At 36.2% G+C, this 19,171-nt stretch overlaps 1 protein-coding gene across 1 annotated transcript; it reads left to right on the top strand.

Annotated features, from left to right (window-relative positions):
* Positions 1-562: 562 nt before the first annotated feature.
* Positions 563-6,392, top strand: LOC120070612 (ABC transporter A family member 7-like). The gene is made up of 18 exons (XM_039022428.1): positions 563-843; positions 1,092-1,473; positions 1,574-1,653; positions 1,736-1,880; positions 2,153-2,272; positions 2,372-2,496; positions 2,785-2,943; positions 3,108-3,270; positions 3,356-3,481; positions 3,575-3,658; positions 3,776-4,137; positions 4,327-4,527; positions 4,649-4,758; positions 4,843-4,927; positions 5,035-5,163; positions 5,263-5,368; positions 5,464-5,552; positions 5,920-6,392. The coding sequence occupies exons 1-18, from the start codon at positions 766-768 to the stop codon at positions 6,217-6,219; spliced, it is 2,844 nt and encodes a 947-aa protein (XP_038878356.1). The 5' UTR covers positions 563-765; the 3' UTR covers positions 6,220-6,392.
* Positions 6,393-19,171: the final 12,779 nt, after the last annotated feature.

Here is a 19,171-nt window from a genome sequence, read left to right as displayed (position 1 = left end):
CAACGGTAATTTACATTATCTTATATTATATTGAATCTGACCTTTATTCTGTTAGGCCAAAATCCACTCCTCAATAGGAACAGTTACACTATAAAGTGAATTTATGAATATGATGGATTATTTTCCAGTGAAAAACTAGTTTAGAATGACATTTTTATCTACATATTCCCTATATATCCAATCTTCTTCCATTTTAATTGAATATTCATAATGACTAATCAGATTCAATAAACTAATTTATTTTAAATTAATATTTATATACGACTAATCAAATTCAATAACCTAATTATTCCAAAATAAGCAAAATATCCCGGCAGTCCACGTAGAAGTTTCAGTATTTATTTATATATATTTATAGTTTTCATACTACATTCGATCCGAGACGCGTCAGGGATACCTTGTTAATCCCCACCAAAGGGTAGTTTCGGTAGAGCGTGGGAAAGCTACAAAGTCTAGGCCGCCGGATAATACCATTTTCGAGAATCATATGAAGAGTGGGGGTATTATAGTCATTTGAGTTATACCTTTGACCACGGAAAAGGCATATAAGGGAAGGCCGTTTCTGCTGTCTGAAAGAGAACTAGCGAAACAGAGTTGCAAGAAGACGGAGACTAAAATAAAAGAAAAAGGAAAAAAGAAATTTTTTAAAAAAAGCTGTGGTTTTTAGTTTTATTCATCTGGGAAGTTTGAAATTGGGTTAAATTGTTAGAAAGACGAGAGCTTTGTGTATTTTGTTGCTGAAGTTCCTTGCTTTTTTGGGTAACAATGGCGGATCATTCTGTTGGTCCAGCCAGTTTCTGGACTCAAGCTAATGCTCTGCTCAGAAAGAACTTGACTTATCAGGTCTTTCTAATATCTCTTTACCTCATTTCTGTTCTTGATTTCTTTATGAAAGCCATTGAACTTAGATTCTGTGATGTGGGATTTCATTTTCATGCCCTTTAATCTAAGTTTGAATTTGTTGATATTTTTCTGGGTTTAACTCAATTCCTGAGATTGCCAAGCTTCAATTTTTATATGATGGGGGTTCAGCTAAGTAACTTTTGTATATTTTTTTTGGGACTAATTTCCCCCCTTTTTTTGCTCTTTAGAAACGCAACATGATGACGAATGTTCGGCTCATTTTGTTCCCATTCCTCTTGTGTTTGTTGCTTGTACTCATTCAATCATTGATCGACAATGAATTGGACAAGCCCAGATACAGATGTGGTTGTGCTTGTATTGATACTAATGGAGATGGTCGCTGTGAGGAAGTTTGTGGAGTTCAATTTTCAACTTTAGAACAAGCATCAAGTTGTCCAATTGAAAGCCCACCCGAATGGCCTCCTTTGTTGCAAATGCCAGCTCCCGAGTTTCGCGCTGTTAGAACCAATTTTAATCCATTTCTAGACTTACCAGACGAGTCGTGCAGGCAAATGGGGACCTGTCCTGCAACTGTTCTATTCACTGGAACTAATCAATCTCTTGGAGAAAGTATGTTCATGTACCTCTCTTTTGTGTATGCAGTTGAATTCGTCGTTGATCTTATTCATTTCTTCATGGATACTCAAATTTACTCTGTTTGTTTGGCTAGTTCTGGCTGGAAGCATGTTCACAAATTCATTCAATCTGAATTCCAACAATGTTTCGGATAGTATAGCTTTTAATGTGGTGGTAAGTGGTTAATTATTTTCCTTCTCTTTATACGATCTTGAACTTCTCAAGCTCAACCTTTTAGTTTTTTTCAAATTCCCAGGGCTCGAGCTCGATGACTGAAAATAACAATTTTCTAGAGCCAGCTTTTGCTTCAAACCAACCTTTGTATAATGTGCAACTTCAGTGCACAAGAAACTCTTCTCTGACTGTTCCTGTTTCTGTATTATCAGTTGAAAAACCTCAAGGTAAGAGTTTTTGTCTCATCATTTTAGATATATTTCTAAATTTTCTCTCATGGTTTGATCAGGTTGTAGGCAAAAACAGAACTTAAAGAAGACTGGATTCAAAGCCAATGCATAATGCTCATAACTAGACGCACTTATCACTCCAAACAATCACTATAATTATGGAGAAATTCACATAGACACGTGCAGACATATAAAAGATAAAATGAAGAAGAAAAGGAAGTGCTAATGATATAGTCCTATGTATTGAATGTTCCCTTTTTTGAGTGTAGAGGTTAGATGTGTTCAAGGCTTACATTTGTGGCGCAACAATGCTTCCGAGGTCAATGATGAGCTGTATAAGGGATTTCATAAAGGAAATTCAGAGGGGAAGATTAATGAAATCCTTGCAGGTTGATTTACTTGTTACCTATTGGGGCATTGATATAGTAGCTTCATTTTTCCCCCCTTTGGTTGTTATGTTAGAAATCACAGTTTTATTCTTTTTACAGGCTTTGATTTCTTAAACTCAAATGCAAATAACTTTAATGTGAGCGTTTGGTACAATTCAAGTTTTAAAAATGACTCTGGAAATCTTCCTCCTGCATTATTGCGTATTCCACGCTCGGTGAATCTGGTAGGGCCAGTCTACAATTTCCCTTCCTTATCTATATCATATTTATGGTCGTTTTTTTCTCGTTTGGTTTTAGTTTAAAATTAGAACCTAGAATTTTGTGTCACTAAATCTGGGATCTTTATCATGATTGTTCAACTGTCATAAATTTATATTTCTTGGCATTTCATCCATGAGTTTCAGATATACCTGTCAACTTTTGTCACCTATCTTGATCTTCAAATTCTTTCACAATTGATTAAGGTTGATTTCGTATGATAAGTAACACAAGTTCTTGTGATTGTTTTACAGGCAACCAATGCCTTCCTCAAACTTTTGCAAGGACCAGGTACAGAAATTCTTTTTGAGTTCGTCAAAGAAATGCCGAAGCCGGCATCAAAGCTCAGGCTCGATCTGTCTTCTTTGCTTGGCACTCTTTTCTTTACTTGGGTCGTTCTGCAGCTTTTCCCTGTAAGATTATTTGTATTCTGTTTGAGGCGACTTGAGATACATGTCCTTAATAGAATTGTTTTAACCACCACCCTTTAATACTTAGATTTTACAAATGTCCTTAATAAAATATGTTTCTATGTCTTTCAATTCTTTATGATGACTATGCCTGTTTGATGATCTAGGTTGTGTTGACATCTCTGGTTTATGAGAAACAACAGAAGCTGAGAATCATGATGAAAATGCATGGCCTTGGTGATGGGCCTTATTGGTTGATCTCTTATGCATATTTCCTTACAATATCTGCCATCTACATGCTATGTTTTGTGATATTTGGCTCAGTTATAGGTTACATTTTTGTCCTTTATCTACTCTTTAGAGTATTATTTTATTGCCGATTTTCTATCTGCTTAATATTTTGATATTCTTGCAGGGTTGAAATTTTTTACATTGAACGACTACAGCATCCAATTTGTGTTTTTTTTCCTCTATATAAACTTGCAAATTTCTTTGGCTTTTCTAACTGCAGCATGGTTTTCAAATGTCAAGACTACTGCAGGTATACACTTCAATCCTGTGATGGCTAATACATATTTACTTTACCTGAATAATTATCAAGGAAAGTATACTTACTGCATTAAATATCATACAGTCATTGGTTACATACTCGTATTCGGAACGGGGCTGTTAGGCGGCTTCCTTTTTCAGTTTTTCCTTGAAGACCCATCATTTCCAAGTAAGCTGAATTTGTGATGGTTATTGGTCAATATTTTGATTGAACATCTTGTTAAAACACTTGCTTCCTGTCTGCCAGTTCTATAAACTTATCATAAACTCATTGTCTGCCATGTAGATGCCTGGATTATAGTATTGGAGTTATTCCCTGGCTTTGCTCTGTATCGTGGATTATACGAGTTTGCACAGTATTCCTTCAATGGAAACTTTATGGGGACTGATGGAATGCGTTGGGGGAACCTGAGTGACGAATTTAACGGGATGCGAGATGTCATGATTATCATGGTTGTGGAGTGGTTCTTGGTATTTTTAGTTGCATATTATGTAGATCAAATTTCATCCTCTGGTGGTGGGAAAAGTCCTCTGTTTTTCTTGAGAAGGTTTCGGAAAAAGGCTGCCGCATCTTTTCGGTTGCCAAGTTTGCGGAAGCAAGGATCTAAAGTATTTGTTCAGATGGAACAGCCTGATGTCGTTCAAGAGGTAAAACAGCAATTCCTTGGCGGGAATTGATAAATTAAGTCAGTTTCGAATTACAATCATAAGGTCAAAGACTAACATGTTGATCTAGTTGCTCCAATTAATCATCTGCTCAACTCTTATACATGATTTGATTTTGATGAATAATAGTTGGTTGATAACATTAACAAAAGCAATCTGTTGTTTCCATAGAGGGAGAAGGTCGAACAGTTATTACTTGAACCAGATGCGAGTCACGCCATTGTGTGTGACAACCTCAAAAAGGTCTATCCAGGAAGAGATGGAAATCCTGAGAAGTTTGCTGTTAAAGGGTTATCTCTTGCTGTTCCTCGAGGGGAATGCTTCGGCATGCTCGGTCCGAATGGTGCAGGAAAGACCTCATTTATCAGTATGGTAAGATTAAATCTTCAAGTGATCACAAAACACTTCTCTGTTTTATCTACAATTATCAAGTTCATCTAAGTTCTTCATATCACACATTTTTTTGTACTTATTATAGCTTGGATTAATGTAGATGATTGGCCTCACAAAACCAAGTGCTGGCACAGCTTACGTCCAAGGTATGGATATCCAGCACGATATGGATAGGATATATACCAGCATGGGGGTATGTCCACAGCATGAGTAAGCTCGATATCTCATGTGATCTGCATATTTGTCTCAGGATTCAACTTTAGAAGTACTTATTCTTTTTGTTCAATTATGTAGCCTGCTATGGGAACAACTCACAGGAAGAGAGCACTTACTCTTCTATGGAAGATTGAAGAATCTACGTGGTTCCACGCTAACTGAAGTAAGAGACGAACACCCTTATTTCGAAGTGGTCCTCAGTTAAAAGATCAAGAGGATCTTCAATAAAGCTTCTTGATGATTGTTCTTAACTTTATCTTACTGCCACAGGCAGTGGAAGAATCTTTAAAGGGTGTCAATCTATACCATGGAGGAATTGCAGACAAACAAGCTGGGAAGTACAGTGGGGGTATGAAGAGGAGGCTTAGTGTTGCTATTTCACTAATTGGAGACCCCAAAGTAAGTTCTTGTTCCTGTTATCTAATTTGTCTAATCTTTTGAAAACATTTGTATTTCATTTGTTAGTCCTAATACCAAACTCATTTCTATTTTATCAAGGTTGTTTACATGGACGAGCCGAGCACTGGTCTTGATCCAGCTTCAAGAAACAGTTTATGGAATGTTGTGAAGCGCGCTAAGCGAGATCGAGCTATAATTCTTACTAGTACCTCTCTTCTCTCTCTTTCAATGAAACTCAATTTATCGTCAATCTTCCTTTAAATAATTATATCGATCAAGCTCATTTTCCTCTATTATCAGCACATTCCATGGAGGAGGCCGAAGTCCTTTGTGACCGATTAGGAATCTTTGTCGACGGTAGCTTGCAGTGTATAGGAAATCCTAAAGAGGTACTTGAATTATTTTGCCCCAAAGCTCCAGAAAGTTCTCAAACCAATATGAGATTGGCTTTTCATTTTATGAATGACTTTTCACATATATACTTGTTGAAATGTCTTGAATCTATTATCTGGCCCTAGGGTTTAGAGGGTCGTGCTTTATATAAACCCTCTACTATACCAACGATTTTGCAATCTATATATATATATATTTATATTTCTCTCTAGTAATAAATTAATCTCTCTTTGTCCGTGGATGAAGCTAACACACTGTTAGTGAAGTGAAGCATGGATATCTATGTGTCGATCTTTACTGTTTACGTTTTCTCACTTTCTTTATTTGCCAATTTCATGACAATATTTAAATTGCATTTTACAGCTCAAAGGTAGATATGGAGGATCTTATGTATTCACAATGACTACATCTGCGAATCACGATGTTGACGTCGAGAACATGGTGAAGAATCTCTCTCCCGGTGCTAGCAAGATCTACCACATCTCAGGAACTCAGAAGTTCGAACTGCCGAAACATGAGGTCCGAATAGGCGATGTGTTTCAAGCAGTGGAGAATGCAAAGAGTAGGTTCACAGTCTTTGCTTGGGGGCTTGCTGACACAACATTGGAGGATGTCTTTATTAAAGTTGCTCGGGGAGCTCAAGCATTCAATGTTCTTTCATGATGCTGATTTCTCTCCATTTTCATTCCATGGCTACGTTTGTCTTTTATCTCTATATGTTTGCATATATGTCAGATTCTTTGAGAATTTACATGTATAGTTCTACACATTTATAATTGTTCCTTTGCCTGTTGGTTAAACAACATTACATTGTTAAATTTATATATTATTGAATAGATCAGAGTATATAATGATGTTTTACATAGGAGAATAAATAGACCTCAAAGAAACCACTAAAGAAAAATACATAATTAGGAAATACCATAATGAAAAAAAAATAATTAGCCCTGAACCCTAATTTTCCTTTAATACCCTACCTCAAACTCAAGATGGTAGAATGACGAACAACTTGAGAAGAAAACTTCTGAATAAAATAAGTAGATTTGGGATAGAATAAAAAACCCACGAAGAACCAAAACATGAAGAATTTCTAAGCTGAAACAGAAACCCACGAAGAGTGAAACCAAGAACCTTCTAGGCTAGAAACATAGATCCTCATATAGAGATCTATAACAAAACCCATGAAGAACGAAAAAAATTTCTAGGCTAGAAACATAGATCTTCATATAGAAATCTATAACAAAACCTACGAAATTGTTGGGAATGGTGTCCTAAATCTCCTAGTAGTCTCGTAGTTTGTAAACTTTGTATAAACATATTGTTATTAATAAAATAAGTGTTATTTTATAAGCATTTACTCAATCCAATAAACTAAGATCCGAGGTTATTTTATGTAAATTTAAACAAGTATGTAGAGACATACAGGTGGATCTTGTTTAAATAATAACCTAAATAGTCTGTAGTAGATGGATAAGATTGGGTACCTTATCCTAGTGACACTATGGATACGACCCGCTTTATAGGTGTTACAAGTGTTGTAAAGTGCTACAAATGATTTGATCATGATCATTCATGTAGAGACATGCGAGTAAGGGTACCCTATATAAAGAGTTTGTATAAGACCAGACCATGAAATGATTATTCTCTTTATATAACACTGTTGATAATAGAGACTTACATTTTACTTGGACGACCATAGGTGACATGACCTGAATCCTGAGTGAATTGTGAAATCCTGCTCATGAAGGCGGTCCTTTGATTTGTATGGGTGAGAGTGACTAGATTGCCAATTTAACAAGCCTACCATTTTGAGGATTCGTCTAATTGGGGAGTTGGGAACTTAGCTTCACAAGACGAAATTCACTCCTTCCTCGATGCAGGGGTAAATAGATAAATTACTCCCATAAGGGCTGATTCCAGGTGTTAAACATAGTGGCCACACCCTCTCTTGGGAATAAAGGACTCAGTCATAGTGGGACTATGACTTATTGTGCATTAGAGGAATTAGTGGTACTTAAGGAGTTAGATGTAACTATAGGGCCAAAACGGTAAATTGGCCTAGCTGTACTTACGAGCGATTTGTGAAGGGCCATCGCACTGTTGATTGGTTATATCTAATGGACACAAAAATATATCTGTAGTGCGAAGAGTGCAACTGTCGGTCTTTACTGGAGTGCCCGACAATTAACGGATAGTGGATCTCGTGATTAAAAAGTTCAGTCAGTTATTCATGTACCGTTGAAGCTTCAAGTTACAGGTCCATAAGATCCCCTTGGTAGCTCAATGGATTCAAGTTGAGAATCAGATTTTGAGTTTGAAACGTTCAAATTAACAAGAGGGAATTTGATTGTATATGATATAATTAAATTAATTCAAATATATATGTTATAATTGATATAATGTAGTTGATACATTATTTGATTGGAAGAATTAATATAAATATGATTTATATTAAATACCATAAAATAGGAAAAAAACTATGATTTATATGTTGCATATGATGCAATATTAAAACTATAGGTTATATAATATGATAAGTTAGTTATTGTATTTATTTATAATTTATTAATTATATGATAATTAATATTTCTTTTTCTTAATAACCGACTTGAGTGGGCGGTTATACACGGTTTTATGGTAACTATGAGATAAAAAGAAAAAATAGTTTTTCAAATTCATTCAGCCAAATCGTCTCACAAAAAATTAACTATTGAGTAAAAGGATTTTTACTACACGATAGCTTAATAGAGCCTAAACGATGGAGTATCAAGTCTATACGATAGACTTCTTCCTTTATGCTATCGAGTATCAAGTCTATACGATAGACTTCTTCATTTATGCGATCGAGTATCAAGTCTATACGATAGACTTCTTTTATACGATTGTTCATCGCATACTCGAACGTCTACTCGATCGTTTACCTTCTCATTCCCTCTACCCAAATTCATACGGAGCCCACAACTCCTGGATTTTCACACCAAGAATACCAAGATAATCTTATGGTGGTGTCGAGTTCTGTTCGAGGATCGAGGGTCGAGTTGTACTCGTTGGTGATCGAGGTTTTTCCAGTTGCTCGTTGCGTTCATGCTGTTTGGACGCGTTGGTGACTGATTGAGGGAAATACGTGAAGAAAGAGTTCTTCAAAGGTATTGTTTACTCGATCCTTTGTATTTAAATTAAGAAGCATGCTGTAATTTATTCTTTAATGCATAATCTGTTTGGAATGACTATAAATGTATGTGTTCTTTCTCAATGGAGTTTGGAACGATCCGCTTCCGCTCATTGGTTCTCTAAATTTAGAGTTCCTTCAATTGGTATCAGAGCTAGGTTTTTCTGATATTCCAAATTCCATTGCTGTATTGAATTTCATTTACAGCCTTGGTGGGTTTTATGAATTATGCAATGCATTTAAGTGTTAAGTGTAGTTATGGATGTTGTTGATAGATGTTTTCGGGATAATTGCCTCTGTTTAAAGCTTTCTTTACATTTATCAAAGATAATTTGTAATGGCTCCTGCGTTTTTGGGTATAATTAACTTGTTATCGAGTTTGTATTCAAGTAGATTTTGTTTTATTTGAGTCGTTCATGATGAAGCTTCAGACGCATGGAGATGTTGTTTGCTTCGAGGAAGAAGACCAATCGTTGGTTGCATCATGTGGCTTAAGCTAAACGATTGTTTAGATTTGGCTATGCGGTCATGTAGAAAAGTTCTACTCGATCGTGTAGTATTTGCTAAACGATCGCATAGCTAATGCTATGCGATCAAGTAAAGAGTTTACTTGATCGTGTTGCGTTGGCTACTCGATCGTGTAGACGCTCAAGATAAACGATCGTTAAGTATATGATACTCGATGCATGGCGCGCGCACTAAACGATCGTATAGTCACTGGCTACTGAATCACTCAATAAACGATACTCAACACTTGCTCCTTGATCGTTTAGACAATCATGCTTCATCGCATAGTTGTTGTCTACTTGATCGCATGGCATGCGTTGCTCAATGTGTGCTGCACGATCGCGTGGCCTTCATGCTCATCGTATAGTCCTAAGCCACGGATCCACGCTACATGATCGTTTATACTCAATAGGCGTTATTCGACGATCTGAAGGAGATGCTATACGATCAAGTGACGAGGCTTCGCCCCGACGGTTCAAGACCTGATTCGCCTGTTTGAACTGGTTGACTCGATCCATTTTGTAATAGTTAGCTTTATTTTTCTGGTTTTGAGGCTAATTATCCCGGTCCATCAATTTTTATTTAATGTACATGTGATGTATGTTTGATTATATGCCATAATGTATGACATTTAGTTTTAAAACCCACTTTAGATTATGCATTTTATTCATGCATCATCTTTATATTATAAGTATTATAATATAGTAGTTTGCATGATTAAATTACTTAAAGCATGCTCATGCATCATATAATATAAGAGTTATAATATATGCATGCATTAAGCATATCCATGTATCATCTTTATATTATAAGTGTTATAGTATAAGGGTGTATGTTAACATATATATTTAGTTCGTTACTAGTTATATAAGAGTTATATAAATTACTAATGAATGAACATTGCATAAAGCATGACACTTAGGTTTATTTATAAACATTATAAATGCCTTGTGGATATCTAGCTTAGCAATGTGGTTGATTTTGATTGTTTCATTCTTTATAAGGGTTATAATTAATGAAATTAGAATTAAAATCAATAACCAAGAGTTGCATGCAAACTTAAATAAAATCATTTTTTAAAATAGTTCTAAAATTTGATTGAGATAGACCTAAGCTCTCAAATTTCTAAAGAGATTTGAAATTAGATTAATCTTTTAAATCGGTTTAATAGGATTAAATTGATTTCAATAAAATATTAAATTTGTTATAAATCTATCTATAAAGGACCTGGATAATTGATTCAGAGGCTACTAACCATGTGTGTTCTTTCCTATTGGGATTGGTGTCCTAATTATCCCAGAGTCTCGTAGTTTGTAAACTGTACACATTGTTATGAATAAAATAAGAGAGTTATTTTATTTTGCATTTACTCATATCCAATAAACAAAGCTCCATGGTTATTGTATGTAACTTAAGTATGTATATGAGATATACAAGTGGATCATGCCTTAAGTGATAACCTAAAAAGGTCGTAGTATAAGGATTAAGGAGGGATACCTGATCTTGGTGGCATTACAGATACGATCCGCTTTGTAGAAGTTTACAAGTGTTGTGAACTACTACAGATGGTTGATCCTGACCATTCATGTAGAGACATACGAGCGAGGGTGTCCTATACAAAGAGTTTGTATAAGGTTGAACCACGAGATGACTAGTCTCTTTATATAGATACTTGAGACTTACATCTCACCTAAACGACCATAGGTGACATGACCTCAATCTTGAGTGTTTTGGGAATTTCTACCTTTGAGGGTGGTCCTTTGATTAGTATGGGTGAGAATGGTCAGATTGCCAATTCAACAAGCCTACCTTTTTGGAGATTTGTCTGATTTGGGAGCTGGGAACTCAGTTACACAAGATGAAATTCACTCCTTCCCTGAAGCAGGGGTAAGTAGAGAGATTGCTCCCTTAAGGGCTGATTCCAGGTCTTGAACATAGTGGCCACAACTTCTTTTTGGAATAGAGGACTCAGTCATAGTAGGACTATGACTTATGTTCATTAAAGGGATTAGTGGCACTTAAGAAGTTAGATATAACTACAGGGGAAAAACGGTAAATGGCCAGCTGTACTTATGAGTGATCTGTGAAGGGTTATTGCATTGTTGATTGGTTGATATGGACACAAAATATATCTTAGTGAGAAGAGTGCAACTATCAGTCTTTAGTGGACTGCCGACAGTTAACGGAATGGTGGATCTCATGACTAAAGAGTTTAATCAGTTATTCACGTTGAAGGATCTCTTACCGAAGAGTTCCATGAGCTCATTCTGATCGCTCCAATCTCATAGTGACCGAAATACAACAATATACATTCAAACATACAGTTATGCAAACAAATCTTAATTAACGGCATGCTATGAACAACATAACAAGGAAAAGAGTGCCATATTAGTTGAAGACAATCTTCAAAATTTGGAACTCAATGCAACGGAACCTCCACGCGATCTACCAACGCCCAACAACAGTGTTAACAACAGTAGCACGAACAAAATATTAATTAACCAACTAAAATATTAATAAATATAATCATATTATATTTTTATCCTATAGTTTGATATCACATATCTACTATAATATTTTCTCCTCTACTTGTTATAAATCATATTTATATCTAATTTCCTCTAAAATAATGTATCTCATATATTTAGCCAATTGGATCATATATAATTAACCAATCCAATTATATCATATATAATCGAACTTTCTCTTGTCAATTTGAACATTTCAAATTAACTCAAACACTGGTTCTTGACTTTATCCAAGCTACCCAGGAGATCCAATGGACCTGTGGTTGAAGCTCCAACGGTCCATGAATAGCTGACTAAACTCTTTACCCACGAGATCCACCATCCGTTAACTGTCAGGCATTCCACTAAAGACCAACAACTAAATTCTTCTTACCATAGATATATTTCTGTGTCCATCGGATATAACCAATCATGAGTACGATGACCCTTCACAGATGCTCGTAAGTACAGCTGAGCCAAATTATCATTTTGTCCCTATAGTTACATCTCACTCCTTAAGTACCATTGATTCCTCTAATGCACAATACAACATAGTCCAACTATGTGTGAACACCTCTCGGACCAAGAGAAGGTGTGTGGTACCACATCGTTCAAGCCCCGGAATCAGCCCTTAAGGGAGCTATCTATCTACTCACCCCTACCTCAGGGAAGGAGTGAATTCCATCTTGTGTAGCTGAGTTCCCAGCTCCCAAATCAGACGAATCCCTAAAATGGTAGGTTTGAATCGGCAACCTGGCCACTCACACCCATACAAATCAAAGGACTGCCCTCAATGGCAGGAGCTTCCAACTTACTCAGGATTGAGGTCATGTTACCTATGGTTGTAACAACCCAGATTTGTATGCATACAGGAAATTAAATGTCAAATATTAAGCAGAACGAAATTTTATTCAAAGGGTGGAAATTTAGAAGGAAAATAATAATAATAATAATGAATAATTGGAAATTGGAAATTGATTGGATTAATTGGAAATTTATTCATTATCCAAAAATAATGAATAAGGGAGCAGAATCAGGGAGGATTAATTGGAAGTTGGACGCTAGCTAATTTAGGAGACAACGGGCAGTAGATAACTTTTATTTAGACACTACTCATTGGAAGAATTGGAGGTGAATGCCCATATACTCTTAAAATTTGAAAGAGTTAAAAAGAGGAAGTGGAGTCCACAAGCAGTGAAGGCAACCACACGTGAAAACTAACGAGATTGGAGAAAAAAATTGAAGAGCGGGAGCGAGAGTGGGAGCGGGAGGGGGAGCGAGAGCGGGAGTGAAAGCGAGAGCGGGAGCGAGAGTAGCAAGAGCGAGAGCGAGACCAACGATAGCGACAACGAGAGTCGCAAGAGCCAAACCAACGAGAAAGCTGGAGAGAGCGAGATTTTGAGAACAAAAAGAGCGAGATTTGGACAGAAGCGTGGATTATGCTTTGAATTTGGCCACGATCTTATAGATTATACATAGAAAAACCCTAAAATTGAATACAAACAAAGAATGATGATGTAAGGGCAAACGTTAGCCGAGATTAGGTGTCTTATTGAGAGGAATCCTTAAACCCTAAGTAATTTTAAAGAAGCCACCTGTAGGATGATTTGTCACACTAAGAAGAGCTGAAAACTACTATAAATAGGACCCTTTATTGAAGATTTAACCCATTCTCAAACAAATCTTAGTAACAAAGAATCGTGTGAAAGAGTAAGTATGAGTGAGGAAGTTCTGTGAGGCTAAAAGAGAAAAGCTTGGGTAAGGTGCTGGCCAAATTTCCTTCTAGTTTAAAAAGGGAAAGCTCTACTGATCAAATCATAAAGAATAATAAAGAATAACTAGATCACAGTAAGTAGTTTATCTCACTCTCTCTTTAAGTGTTCTATTGTAGTGTACCTTTATTATGTTGCATGGTTATGTTAATTATTATATTGCATTACATATTTAGAACACGTTTCTCTACAAGGGACCCCATGCATTATGTTTGTTCATGATTACGTTAAAATCAAGTTTTAATTAGGTGTAAGTTATGCTTCCAGTCTAATCTTACGTTTATGTTAATGGTTGATATTGGATGCGACTCTGGCCCTATTGACTGCATGACCTGCTAATCATCAGATGGGTTAGTTTCCGCTTAAGTCCTCATCTTCTTATCAGGGTGGAGAAATTTATGCTTCCAGGGCTGGCAGGGCATGTATGGTTGCACCCCTCCAGGCCTAATCTTACATTATGTTTACGCTAGGGACTAGCAGGGTATGTATGGTTACACCCCTCTAGTCCAATATTACGTTTATGCTAATAGTTGATGTTGGATGCGACTCTGGCCCTACTGACTGCATGACCCGCTAATCATCAGATGGGTTAGTTTTCGCTTAGGTCCTTATCTTCCTATCAGGGCGGAGAGATTTATGTTGGAAGCATAACTGACCACCACATGTTATTATACGTTTTCGGTCCCAACCATATGTTTTCATGACATGTTGTTTGTGATTGTGCATTCGGTCACTACCCTACGTGAGAACTACTTATTGGGTATATTTACTCATCCTATATTTTTTAGACTTTGTAGGTAAGGACACAGCGTAGATGGCAGAATTAGATGTCGCTCAAATGGCCAACCATCAAACTCACTATTATAGGCATATGCATTTTGTACCACCACGCTAATGTTTTATGGATCCTGATATTTTGATAAATAAATTTTTTTATATAGTTTTTCTATCTAATTAATAAAATTTAGATATGTTTTTTGAAATTTTCACCAGAACTCATTTCATGATAGAAAAGTCTAAGTATGCATGTCATAGTGGTCGGATCATAATGTGTAAGGATCCGGTCGTTACAATGGTCATCTTAGTGAAGTGAATTCTTTATCATGAACGGTATTATATAACGAGACGTTAACACTTCGTAGTCAGGTCTTATACAAATTCTTTATATAGGACGCCCCCGCTCGCATGTCCCCAACACGAATGATCAGGATTGGACCATCTGTGACAAATCACAACACTTTTGACCATTTCACAAAGCGGGCCGCATCCATAGTGTTACCAGGATAAGGTTTCCCTCCTATATTCATATACTATAGACCATTTTGGTTATCATTAAGACATGATCCACTTTTATGTCACCACATACATGCTTGAGTCACATATAGATAACAAGGGATTTTATGTTTATTGGTTTATGGTAAAGCAAATAAAACAAGCAACTGAGTAAAATACAAGATGTGAAGTAAATATCATATATTAACAACACAAGCGTTTGTACAAACTGTTTACAAGGTACAGGACACAAGACTTTAATCCCAACACACGTACCGTTGAAGCTTAAAGTTATAGGTCTATAAGGTCCCCTTGGTAGCTCAATGGATTCAAGTTAAGAATCAGTTCTTGGGGTTGATTTGAAACGTTCAAATTGACAAGAGGATATTCAATTATGTATGATATAATTGGTGTGATGTATGAGATACATCAAGTGGAGGATTAATGTAATGTGATTTACATTAAGTACCATAAAATAGAAAAAGAACTATGGTTTATATGTTTCATGAGATGAATATTAAAACTATAAGTTATAAATATAATATGGTATGTTGGTTATCATATATATTTATAATAATATTAATTATTGGATAATTTTCTCTTTTTCTCTAACAACCAATTGAGTTGGTTATCATATATATTTATAATAATATTAATTATTGGATAATTTTCTCTTTTTCTCTAACAACCAATTGAGTTGGTGGTTTTATGGTAACGTGAGATAAAAGGAAAAATATTTTCCTAAATTTAGAAGAGTTGCTACTTTCGGAAAGAAACTCAGGGAGAATGTTATCAAGTGAAATTGTTTCACTAAGTGATAACTCTTAGAGAGACTAGACAATCGTGGAGTGTAACTATACGATAGTTCACTTAGCTGGTCATATCTAAACGATCGCAGGGCATTGTCTATACGATAGGTTTCCTTCTTCTACACGATTGAGCACATCGTCTATACGATAGACTGTGTCATCTCCCACTTACTCAATCGTCTACACGATTGTTGTTCCTCCAGTCTCTTCTTCTAACCAAGTTCATACAGAGCCCACAACTTTTGGATTCTCACACTGAGAATACCAAGGTAACCATTGTGAAGATGTCCTCACTCAACTCGATTGACATCAAGGTTATGGAGGTCGTTCGTTGGGTTTGTGAACATTGAGATCGTTGGGTTCCGTGTTCATTGTTGATCGTGCTGTGTTGCGGTCATTGTGTTCGAACGTCCATGTATTATTGTCTTGGATGCTTGGAGTTCGATCAAGGGAGTTTGAAGAATGAGTCTTCAAAGGTATGTATATTCTATCCCTTGATCTTATCTTAAAGCATGCTGTAATTTCATATTGTGCATGACCTATTAGTTTCCATTTCTTATACTGTAATTGTGTATGTTCAATATCGAATGGAATTTGGAACGATTCTTCCACTGCTCATGGAAATCCTCATGTCTGATTTCCTTCAATTGGTATCAGAGCCAAGTTGTTCTGATATTCTAAATTTCATTTCTATTTTGAACTTCTTTTACGGTCGTTGTGGGTTTTCTGCATTGTGTTTAAGTGTTAAATGTGTTTGTGGATGATGTTGATGGATGTTTACGGGTTAATTGCCTCTGTGTAAAGCTTTCATTTCAATTATAAAGTGTTAATTTGTAATGGCCCCTGTGTTTTTGGGCATAATTAACAAGCAATCGAGTCTGTAATTCAAAGTGTTTGAGTTTGTTAAGTCATTCGTGATGAAGTTTCGAAGCATGAAGATGCGTTTCTCATCGAGGAAGAAGACCGAGGGTTGGTTGTATCGTGTAGCCTAAGGTAAACGATCATTGGGATTTGTCTAAACGACCATGTAGATTTTTCTACGCGATCGTGTAGTATTACTAAACGATCATTTAACTAATGCTAAACGATGGGGTAAAGCGTTTACTCTACCATGTAGCATTGGTTGCTCGATTGTGTGGACGCTGGAGGTAAACGATCAAGTGGGAGCATTTTATGCTCATCATTTAATAAAAGACACGCGCACTAAACGATCGTATAGTTAGCATGCCTCATGACATAGTCACTGACTACACGATCATGCGGCATACGATACCTTCGCGCTCGCTTGGCGATCGTTTAGACGATTGTGCTTCACCATATCGTTGTTATTTAGATGATTGTCTAAGGCTTGTGTTATACGTTGTATGTTACACGATCGCGTACCTCATACTTCATCGCATAGTAAAGGTACACGATCGTTGCTAAATGATCGTTTAGCTCTGGAAGCGTAGGTAAAAAATTGAGTAAAGTGTTTACTCTTTCGTGTAGGCGATCACTAAGGAGTTTGGTACATGATCAGTTGAGACGCGTTTCTTCACCTGGACGGTTCAATACCTGGTTCGCCTATTTGAACCAGAGACTCTTTGCTATTTGTAATAGTTAGCTTTGGTTTTGAGGATTTGAGGCAAATTATCCCGATTCATCAACTTTTATTTAATGTACATGAGATGTATGTTGGTTTATATGCCATAATGTATGAAATATAGAGTTGAAACCCACCTTAGGTTATGAAATTATTCATGCATCATGTATTATAAGTGTTATAATATGGCATGATAAAATTACAAGAGAGCATGCACATGCATCACGAAATATAAGAGTTATATTTATGCATGCAGTAAGCATATTCATGCATCATCTTTATACTATAAGCGTTATAGTATAAGGGTGAATGGAAACATGTTTTGTTTAGTTCATTGCTTGGTTGTATAAGTGTTATATAAAAGTAGCAATGAATGAACAATGTATGGAGCATGACACTTAGGTTAATTTGTGAAAGTTATGAATGCCTTATATATGTTTGCTTCGCGTTGTGGGTGGTTTTGGTTGTTTCTGTTATAAGCGTTATAATGAAAATTAGAACTAAAATCGATAAGAAAGAGTTGCATGTGGACTTAGGCAAACTCATGTTTTAACAGGGTTTTAAAATTGGATTGAGATAGAACTAAGTTCAAGGTTCTAATGGGATTAGCAACCTAGTTTAATCTTTTTAAATCGGTTTAATAGGATTAAATTGATTGGCATAAAAGATTAAAATTGTATTAAATCTACCTATAAGGGACCTTTTGTCTAAGGTGGGTTCTGTCTAGGCTGGGGTGCTTAAGTTGACAGAAACGAAACACCTCTACCTGGGAACCTACCTAGAAAGGTGAATTAGATAGGTTTTCTACAAGCATGTGACAGTTGGTCAAAGACTCCATTAAAGAGTTTAATGGATGATGATCAAAAGTTGTTCAACTTTCCAATGTAAATGTTACTCTTGGGAAAACCTAAAAAGTGACTTAGCTAAAATTCTTAGCCATGTTTTTTTCTAAGTAAACTAAACCCTAGGTTATAAAATACTCAGTGGGAGGAAGAGATATATATGATATGTCAATGATCCCACTCATGTTTCTTCCTGAATGTTCACGCCCCGAGATTCATGTTTGGCCTCGTGGTGCCCTAGGGGCATCCCCCTTCGGATGGTGTTTGCATGAGTCAATATCAAGGTAGACGGAGAGAGTGTTTATAGTAAGTGGGTGAAGAGTATGGGTCAACATGTCCTGCGGTCTCCTTCATTAGTTCGCACCATGAGATCATTCTTGCACTCCCTCGTGGCACCCTGGGAGCATCTCACTTTGGATGGGTTTTGTGCAGTTGGTCAATATCAAGGTGAACTCCAGAAATGGATAGGGTCACTTTAGTTTTTGCCCCAATCAGTTTTTTTTCCCTTCAGATTGGCTGCTTGGGGCGGAACTCTAGGGCCTAAAATGATGAGTCACACTTATAGAAAATTGTTAAGTAAAATAATGATTTCTTGACCAAATCAAAGGAACAAGAGTTGTTCTGGTATTAATGGCTGGTTGAAAATGTCTCAATTTAGAGGAGGGATAAATTGACCACCCTTCAGCAGCTTTTGTCCTAAACCTTTGAAGCATCATTGCGAAACTAGATGTCACACGGGGTTCATGTTAATTTTGCTAAACTGTATTGGATGCTATATGTTTTTCAATGAGTATTTGCTTAAAACCTAACGTAGATCAATGTGTTTGTTTTTTCAACAACATGTTTGATTTTTCGATAGGTTTTTTCCTTAAGTATTGATTCCTGGTCTTGAAGAGGTCCCGCCCTCTCATGGCCAAGAGCGACATGGTTTATTAGAGGATCAGTGGGAGCTTAAGTGTATTAATAGGAGTAAAACGGTGACTCAATTGTAAATAGAACGACCTGTGAAGGATTGACTTACTGATTATGATAAAATTTTGTTTCTTAATTTAAAAACTTTTCGAACTTATATTTATATTCAAAGGTGGACTTGAATTTTCAAGTCTCATAGTATGTATTAACTTTCCTAAATACCATTATATATATATATATATA

The sequence above is a fragment of the Benincasa hispida genome, chromosome 2 (assembly GCF_009727055.1).
Source record: "Benincasa hispida cultivar B227 chromosome 2, ASM972705v1, whole genome shotgun sequence".
Taxonomy (NCBI): Eukaryota; Viridiplantae; Streptophyta; class Magnoliopsida; order Cucurbitales; family Cucurbitaceae; genus Benincasa; species Benincasa hispida.
Note: the sequence above shows the minus strand (reverse complement) of the source record. Positions and strands in the feature narration are given on the sequence as shown.

What these genes read in the sequence shown, in the direction of transcription:
- LOC120070612 (XM_039022428.1), top strand. Translation starts at nt 766, where the DNA reads ATGGCGGATCATTCTGTTGGTCCAGCCAGTTTCTGGACTCAAGCTAAT. An exon ending in TCGAGCTATAATTCTTACTA is followed by an intron (nt 5,369 to 5,463) that starts GTACCTCTCTTC and finishes CTCTATTATCAG; the next exon opens with CACATTCCATGGAGGAGGCC. An exon ending in GTATAGGAAATCCTAAAGAG is followed by an intron (nt 5,553 to 5,919) that starts GTACTTGAATTA and finishes TGCATTTTACAG; the next exon opens with CTCAAAGGTAGATATGGAGG.